The sequence below is a fragment of the Salvia splendens genome, chromosome 1 (genome assembly GCF_004379255.2).
Source record: "Salvia splendens isolate huo1 chromosome 1, SspV2, whole genome shotgun sequence".
In the NCBI taxonomy this organism is placed as follows: domain Eukaryota; kingdom Viridiplantae; phylum Streptophyta; class Magnoliopsida; order Lamiales; family Lamiaceae; genus Salvia; species Salvia splendens.
In genome coordinates, this window is record NC_056032.1 from 41,953,643 (window position 1) to 41,962,650 (window position 9,008).

General features: G+C 35.7%; 1 protein-coding gene across 2 annotated transcripts; it reads right to left on the reverse strand.

Annotated features, from left to right (window-relative positions):
* Positions 1 to 5,315: 5,315 nt before the first annotated feature.
* LOC121803919 (neurabin-2-like) lies at positions 5,316 to 6,815 on the reverse strand. Of its 2 annotated transcripts, none has more exons than XM_042203499.1 (3): positions 6,589 to 6,815; positions 6,238 to 6,305; positions 5,316 to 6,044 (listed from the first exon to the last, which is right to left on the reverse strand). In XM_042203499.1, exons 1-3 carry the CDS (start codon positions 6,745 to 6,747, stop codon positions 5,549 to 5,551), a joined length of 723 nt encoding a protein of 240 aa, XP_042059433.1. In that variant the 5' UTR covers positions 6,748 to 6,815; the 3' UTR covers positions 5,316 to 5,548. The 2 variants fall into 2 exon arrangements, with proteins under 2 accessions (XP_042059433.1, XP_042059430.1); XM_042203496.1 differs by having other exon boundaries at positions 5,317 to 6,080.
* Positions 6,816 to 9,008: the final 2,193 nt, after the last annotated feature.

A 9,008-nucleotide genomic window follows, 5' to 3' on the forward strand; every position in this document is an offset into this window, starting at 1 on the left:
ATACTTCCACAAGACCACTTGATTACGCACATAGTGATTTGTGGGGGCCGGCTCAGGTAGCATCCGTTGGAGGAGGAAAATACTATATGAGCATTATTGATGATTTCTCAAGAAAGATGTGGATTTACATTTTGAAAGATAAATCTGAAGCATTCACTAAGTTTAGGGAATGGTGTATTGAGGTGGAGGCAGAAAAGCACACAAGTCTAGGCTGCTTGAGAACTGACAACGGATTGGAATACTTATCAAAGGAGTTTGATGAGTTTTGTAAGTCAAGAGGAATCAAGAGGCATCGAACGGTACCTCTGAATCCACAACAGAATGGTGTTGCAGAGAGAGCCAACCGCACAATCTGTGAGAAAATCAGGTGTATGCTGATTGCTGCTGGCCTTGACAAACGTTTCTGGGCAGAAGCTGCCTCCACTGCTGTGTACTTGATAAACAAGTGCCCTTCATCATCCATAAATGGGGACATACCAGACAACAGATGGTTTGGTAGGCAATGTTCCTAAGAAAATCTGAGGACTTTTGGATGTAGAGCATATGCACATATAAAACAAGGAAAGCTTGAAGCAAGAGCTGTGAAGTGCATCATGATTGGCTATCAGCCAGGAGTGAAGGGCTATAGACTTTGGTGTGTTGAACCTGGGAATGGGAAGGTAACTGTCAGCAGGGATGTGGTTTTCTGGGAGAATGTATTACCATTCAAGAAAAGGCTGGATGAAGCAACATCTGTCAGCACAAGCAAGGCTGATTCTGTGGTTACTGAAGTTGAGGTGGAGCATGCAGTGGTTAATGATAGTGAGAAAGATGCTGAGACACTGCCACCAACGCTGGATCAGCTGCCACCATCCCAGGATCAGCCTCCCATCCCTGAGGTGCCAGAAGATTGGAAATTGGCTCGAGATAGGCAGAAAAGAAATGTTAAACCATCAAGAAAATACTCAGATGCAGAGTACTTGTTCTTCTATCTATTGGCTGCAGAGGAGGTTGAATGTGATGAGCCTAACACATATGAAGAAGCTGCTGCTAGCAAAGAACATGAGAGGTGGAAGCAGGCTATGGTTGAGGAAATTGAGTCCCTACTAAAAAATGGGACTTGGGTTTTGGTGGAAAAACCAAATGGAAGAAGAGTGGTTAGTTGCAAATGGATTTTCAAGAGAAAGATTGAAGGAGCTGATGGTGAGAAGGTGAGGTATAAAGCCAGATTGGTCGCTAGGGGTTTTACACAGGAACATGGGGTTGATTATGATGAGGTGTTCTCCCCAGTGGTAAAACACACTTCAATCCGGATATTGTTAGCCATAGTTGCAAGAAATGACTGGGAACTTGAACAACTAGACGTCAAAACTGCTTTTCTACATGGTGATCTCAGAGAAACTATATACATGGCTCAGCCTAAGGGATTTATACAGCCTGGTGAAGAGAATAAAGTGTGTTTGTTGAAGAAAAGTATCTACGGTTTGAAACAGGCTAGCCGACAATGGCACATTAAGTTCAATGAACACATGAAGAAGAGTGGTTTCCTAAGATCTTTGTATGATGAATGTGTCTACATTAAGAGTGAAGGTGGAGCAGCTGTTGCATACCTACTGCTGTATGTAGATGATATGTTGCTAGCCGGAGCTGATGTAAATGAGGTTCAGAGGGTTAAAAGGGACCTCAGAAATGCTTTTGAAATGAAAGATCTAGGGCCGGCTAGAAGAATTCTGGGCATGTCTATAGTGAGGAGCAGAAAGCACAAACAAATATGGCTCACTCAGTCAGATTATGTGCTTAGATTACTAAAGAGGTTCAAGATGGAAAATGTTAAGGGAGTGGCTGTGCCGATGAGCCAGCAATACAAGTTGACTTCGGAGCAAAAACCAAAGAATGAAGCTGAGATAAAACAAATGCAGAACATACCTTATGCAAACATAATAGGTAGCATAATGTATGCTATGATATGTACGCGACCAGATATTGCTCAAGCTTTATCAGTGACTAGTAGATACATGACTAGTTATGGAAAAGAACATTGGTCCGCGTTGAAGTGGCTAATGAGGTACATGAGAGGTGCTGCGGATCTTGGAATTCTGTTTGATGGTGGAAGAAAGCATGAGGGTGATGCTCTAATGGGGTGGAGTGACTCTGATTTTGCTGGAAACCTTGATACAAGAAGGTCTCAGTCTGGATATTTGTTCACACTATATGGTTCGGTTATTAGTTGGAAAAGTAGTCTTCAGGCAGTAGTTGCTTTGTCCACCACAGAAGCTGAGTTCATGTCTTTAACATCAGCGGTGAAAGAGAGCTCGTGGTTGAAGGGTATCTTGAAAGATTTTGGAGTTATGCAGAATTCAGTGAGCATTGGATGTGATAATAACAGTGCACTGTGCCTTGCAAAGCATCAAGTCTACCATGAGCGGAGTAAGCACATCGATGTACGTCTACATTTCATTAGAGAAAGAATAGAAGAAGGAGAGATAAGGGTGTTTAAAGTTGACACAGCAGACAACCTTGCTGATATGCTTACGAAGCCCCTACCGAAGGCGAAACTGGAGTTGTGTTTGGATCTGATAAATCTGAAGAGAAACAGGTAAAAGGCAGCTGATTTCATCAAGGTGGAGTTTGTAAGTGTTGTGATGAATTAGTTGCGTTAAAGCTGGAGTGAAAGCTTATCAAAATGTTATGCGTTGATCGGGAGTCGATGGCTGGCAGAAGGAGTGTGACGGACACTCAGCAGCCGTTGGATCAGATAGTTAAGATAGGGATTAAATCTGAACCGTCGATTAGATTCGACCGTTAGTGTTGTTAGCTTTTAAATAAGTTTGTTAGAGTAGTTGTATTCTCTGTAATTTTCCCATTCTTGAGCTCGAATAAGATTCCAAAATAAATTCCCAAACTCGTCTTCTCCGATCAAAACCCTCGATCAAACATACGCGAAGATCATCTTCGGAAAGAACCCCAACAGCTTATATATTAACAAGGTCAAGAGGCATGGATCATTTGTGGTTATTTGAAAATCAATGAAATTTACTATGGATTGATGCTTGATTTTATAATTAATATTCTCCTATTCGCTAATCCTAAATTTTAAAATAAATGTTGTCTGTTTAGCAATTTTAATTCTTTATTTGTTTCAACTGTTTTTTTTTTGTTTACAGCTATATTAAATTTTTAGTTATGCACTGCATCCGTCCAAAAAAATAAGTTTAGTAGTGGATGACACAAACTTTATTCTAAAATAGGAGTAAATAAAATTAAAAGATAGTATAAAGGAGAAATATAATACTCCCTCCGTCCCGTGCTACTCGCACGTTTGCTTTTCGGCTCGTCACAAAGTCCTTACACTATTTATAATTTAAGTTAGAATTAATGCATTTAATTAATATGTTAGTTTAAGTTAAGAGCTCTTTTATTAAGTGATGTCTCATTACACCCAAAATTCTTTTTTAATTACATAAAAAAATCAATCCCAAATTTACGGCCTAAAATGAAAAGTGCGAGTAGCATGGGACGGAGGGAGTATTATTTTTGTGGACGGTGATAATATTAAGTAACTCATCATCTTGTGCTAAACTTAAATGTTGGCTTATTTGTTAGTCAAGGGCATGGATCCTTTGTGGTTAATTAATTGAATAGCATCAATGAAAGTTGCTCTGGATTGATGCTTGATCGTATAATCAATATTCATATTCTCTAATTCTTAATTTGATTTTAAAGTTACAATAATGTTTACTTATACGCCTTCTAACAAATAGTCATTGCAAGTAATTGCACGCAATATTGTGAATGTCTGTATCATATACACAATGATTTATGAATTAAAAATCTAATAAACTTTGCTTTATTATTATGAAAATATGCTTTTAACAAACAAATACGACATTCTTATCATGAGATGGTGAGAATCATTTTCAGTTTTTGGATGTTTGTTATCAATGAATAAATGTAATTTCTAGGCGTGAATTTTAAATGCAGACAAATTTTTCAAATATTTTACTAGTACAATTAAATTGATGACAACTAATGCAACAAAAAAAAGCTAACGACTTTTTCTTGCCAATATTTATCACTCTTATTTGCCAAATTATTTTGCTACATGCATTGAATATAAGTATCGAATTTATAATTAAAAATTATTTGATTTTGAAAATAAGACAATTTTATTACGAGAACGTTAGAATCATTTTAACCAGATTTTGAATATATCTCATCAAAATAAATTTAATTCCAATGTTCTAGTTTCAAAGGCGACAAATTTTCTCTAATTCTTAATTTGATTTTAAAGTAATAAAGCGAGCCATGAAATAACTTTTCAACTTTTAATGCTTAATAAGAAAAGTACCATGAAACAAATTTCAGTCTTTTTCGTGAATGGGGTCCTACTAGCTTCATATTCTTCCAGAGTTTCACCAGACTATTCCTAATATGTCCATAAAAATATATAGTGGTAATCATGTATTTAATTATATTTTCGAAATTAAAATATCTCACATTATAAAAGTTTTAATTTCATCAATACTAGTATATTTTAAAGTGTTACTTATGCCTTCTAACAAATACTACTACTATTATTTGCTACTATTAACAAGGTCATTGAAGCGCTTGTGCACGCAAGGTTATGAATGTCTGATACACAATGATTTATTTTAAAAAATCTAATAAACTTTGCCTTAGTGTAACGAAAATATGGTTTTAACAAACAAATGCGACATTCTTATCATGAGATCATGAGAATCATTTTCAGTTTTTGGACGCTTGTCATCAACGAATAAATGTAATTTCCAGGTGTGAATTCCAAATGCGACATTGTTCAAATTTTTTAGTACAGTTAAATTGATGACGGTTAATGCAACAAAAAGGCTTAATGACTTTTTCTCGCCAATATTTATCGCTCTTATCTATTGAATTATTTTGCTACATACATTGAATATTCAGTATTGAAATTATAATTGAATATTACTTAGATTATAAAATAAGAAGAGAACGTTATAATCATTTTAACCAGCTTTTGAATATATCTCGTCAAAATAAATTTAATTTCAATGTTCAAATTTCAAAATTTTTAGTACAATTAAATTGATGGCCAATGCCAAAAAAAGTTTAACGATTCATTTAACGGATTATTTTCGTATGTACATATTGAATATTCAGTATCAAAATTATAATATAGATGCAGGAGTGTATTTTTAATACAGATAATTCAACTCATATAAAATATACTCATATAGATCTGACTAAAATGACGTATCAACAATACAATATACAAGACCCAGATTAATTAGCGTGACTCGTAAAAATGAAATACTGGAAAGCGAGAGAGAGAGAGAGGAGACACTTGTCGAAAGACCATTCTACCCTCGAGATTCTAGCCATAGGGGCATTAATAAAAAGGGGCCGGGTGAACCTTAACCTCACCCAAGGTAGAACACCAAAACCGTCACCTATAAATTCCAAAGTCGATAATATTTTATTTTTTTAAATAAAAATGAAAGAAAACGACGAGGACTAGAAATTGCATAAATAGTAAATAAATACCATACATTTTTTACAACTAACATAATCCTCACAATAGCGATTTGAGAGATCTAGCCTTGATCGGCTTTCTCACCCTTTTCTTCTTCTTCCCATTATCCCTTCGCTCCTCCTCTTCCTCGCCATCCTCCTCCTCCTCCTCGTCTTCATCCTCGTAATCCGCGAAGAAATCGAACTCTTCGTCGCCGGTGTAGGAGATCGCCGCCTCCTCCGTTTCAGCATTACGAGTTTCTTCGCCTCTCCGCTTTCCCCACCGCGGCCCGAACCCCGAATAGTAGTAAAATTCATGCGGATTGGATGACGACGCGGCTGCCGGAGCTCTCTTCGGCCTGGCGGATTTTTTGGTTGCGGCGGGGCTGCTGTAGTTTCTAGACATTGATAAGTGGTGCTCGCATAGGGAATTTCCCTTGGCAGTTTCCCTCTGGCAATGCCAGCTCTTCCCGTCGGTTTTGCAGCACAGGATAGCTTCCTTTTCCTCTGGCGGCGGCGGCGGTGGTGGAGGTGGCGCCGCCGTATCACTAAGCTTCCTATAATCGATAGTAGAAAAAATAGGTATTTCCGATCTGCAGAAATATAGGATCGTCGTTTCGATATATATAGAGATGAATAAAAGGGAAATTTTCGTGTAGAAACTCATAAACCCTAACCAAATTATAGGATACGATAATGAGGAAAAAATGCAGAAAAATATTCAAATTCAATCAATAGTAAACGGATTACCTCTCAGAAACGGAAACGCATTGCTCGGAGCTTCCATTTCCAGCACGAACATCACTGCTCCCAATCAACTGCAGAGGAATAATCCGATTTCGAAAAACCGAACCGCGGCGGAGAAAAAAAATAAAGCAGAGAAAGAGAAAAAAACCAGAGAAATTAAGGATTCCTAATGCAAAATAACAGCAACAAATCGACGAATTAACACATTCTGTACAACCCTAGCGGCGGGGGCCGGAGAAAACCCTAGAAGAAGAGGCGAGATACGGGAAGAAATGCAGGAGAGAAGAAGGAGAATAGGAGGGAGGCGGAGGCAGATCTGGCGCCGCGAAGGAGCGAGAGATGAGTTAAACTGACCTGTAACGGCGGTGGAGGAGACGACGGTGGAGAGAAGGTGATGACGTCCCACGGCGACTGATTGAGCTGGCAGATATGAGGTTGGAGGAGGGGGCAGGACTTGAGGGACGACGTCGCATTGAGAAGCTGAGCGATTTTAACGTTTTTGCGTATTCTCATGGCCGGGGCGGGGCGGTTTGAGAGAAGGGGCCGTTGAGCACGATGAAGTAGATCCAAAATTGCCTTTGTTTTTCCATCTCTCTAATCTCTATGTATTGATTTTTATATATAAGACTTTTTATTTCGTGAAGAAATTAAATACACTATTTGGACATTACTATTTATTTACTAGTTAGTTGCAGCCTTGCAGGTAAGTCATGGACCCACGCTTTGTATACTTTTTTATTTTTATTTGATGTCATTTTGGTTCATAAATACGGCTCCTATTATAAGTATATACTCCCTCCATTTCATCCATTTCATAGCAGAGGAGAAATTTTTTCATTTTGGTATTTTCTATTTCGTTCTACAATAGTGAAGTAATTTTGTCATTTTGGTATTGGTAAGTATGTTTCATAGTAGTGGAGTCATTTCCTTCTTTAATAAAAGTCTACATATTTCTTCTCCTTTATTTTATTCTCTTTTCATCTCTCTGCAGTTTTTTCATTTCCTATTTTATTCTTCATTTACTAAACTAACTTACCATAATTTTTCTTAAATCATGTGCCGAAAAGAAACGTCTCCGCTACCATGGAATGGAGGGAGTACTACTCTAGTAAATGTTAATGTGATCCCTTCTGCGATATTGTGTTCAATTTGATTTTACCGGCTCGGATTTTAAGAATTTTTTTAATTTATTGATTTTATAATATGACGTGAGTGTGAATTGATGGAATATGAGGTCTACTCACTGAATATAGTAAAAGTGAAATGAAATATTTATTGGTAGATGAATTTTAAAAAAATGTGACATTTAATGAATGTCAGTAGAATCGAAAAAATGGGCTGATTGTATAACAATGATGTGTTCTATAATAGCAAGGGAGATTGCTAGATGAAATTGTATATATATTGTTATTAATACTGAATACTACTACTGTACAAAATAGGCAACAAAACTCAATAGTCAATTCAGTATCAATTTATAAGAATTATTCTCGACTATTAGTATTTTTTTAGTTGTAATTAACCCTGATTTAAGTAAGAGTTTAAACAGTATAATTTGTTGTCAGAAATATTAGATTAAAACTTCAACTAAATATCAAATGTGATTCAAATTTAAACTCAAGGAATTTAACATTTCAGTAATTAATCTCGTTTCTATACAACATTTTGGAAGGGTGGGTCTCTCTAGTAATATACAGCAGTCTCTGCCACCGTAACTAATTTTGTAGCCATGGTAGTAGTATACGTATTTGTTTTGTTATATACTACTCGTATATTAATTTTACAAATTTTAAAAAGTCAAAGCCCAATTTGTTCTTGTATTTATTTATTTAAAATTATAGAAGAAATAGATAAACTAAGCTTTAACTCTTTTGTAGTATTTAAAATTATTAATGTAAATAATAGTTTTTGAAAAATAAAAGTAATTAAAACAAGACTAATATTTTTTCTATAAATTTAGGGCAAAGAAGCTTGTATTAGAATATGATTACCGGGATGGAAGTTATGTAATTATGTTTAATAAAACGATTTGGGCTGAGCTTTTATTTTTTTATAATATTTTGGGCCTCTATTCTTAAATCCGTATATTTAGGGCTGAGCTGTGAGGCCGTGAGGGCGTGGGCAAATATTCATGCATGCATCTTTAATTTTCCAAGAAAATCGATCTTAGTTCTCTAAATTTTAATTTATGGTTTGAGGGAAAATATTAGACTCGTCCTTAAATAACATGCAATTAGGATCCTAAATTTTTAAAAGTTAAGCCGACCATCATTTAATTTGGAAGTGCATATTATTTTCATTTGGACCAAGGTGGACGTCTAAAAAATCCTTAAAAAAAACCCTAAACATGTAGTCATGAATCAATTACAAAACTATTAATTAGAGTTTGGAAATTTTCAATCATGATTAATTAATTAATCTAATTTGAGTTTAATTACATCACTATTTAGAGTTCAATTAAATCCCTGATTACAATTTTAACTATAATCTAATAACGATCAAGTAATGTTTATTAATCCTTTATTACATTAAGATTAATCTTCAAAGAGTTTAGAAATCAGTTTAATAAGATTTCTTATAATATAAATAAAGAAGATGATTATTTAGAATGAAGAATGCGTCAATCCAACATTCAATTATTCCATATTTTTGGCATCTTCTCCCTAACTTCTTCTGCATACTTTTCCACTCATCATGATGTATACGTGCTTTACATACCCAAATATTTTGTTTTTTCATCCTTTTTTCCTCGAAAATGATTTAAAGCCCCACCC

What these genes read in the sequence shown, in the direction of transcription:
- LOC121803919 (XM_042203496.1), bottom strand. Translation starts at nt 6,747, where the DNA reads ATGAGAATACGCAAAAACGTTAAAATCGCTCAGCTTCTCAATGCGACG. An exon ending in CTCCTCCACCGCCGTTACAG is followed by an intron (nt 6,306 to 6,588) that starts GTCAGTTTAACT and finishes ATTCCTCTGCAG; the next exon opens with TTGATTGGGAGCAGTGATGT. An exon ending in TGCGTTTCCGTTTCTGAGAG is followed by an intron (nt 6,081 to 6,237) that starts GTAATCCGTTTA and finishes ATATTTCTGCAG; the next exon opens with ATCGGAAATACCTATTTTTT.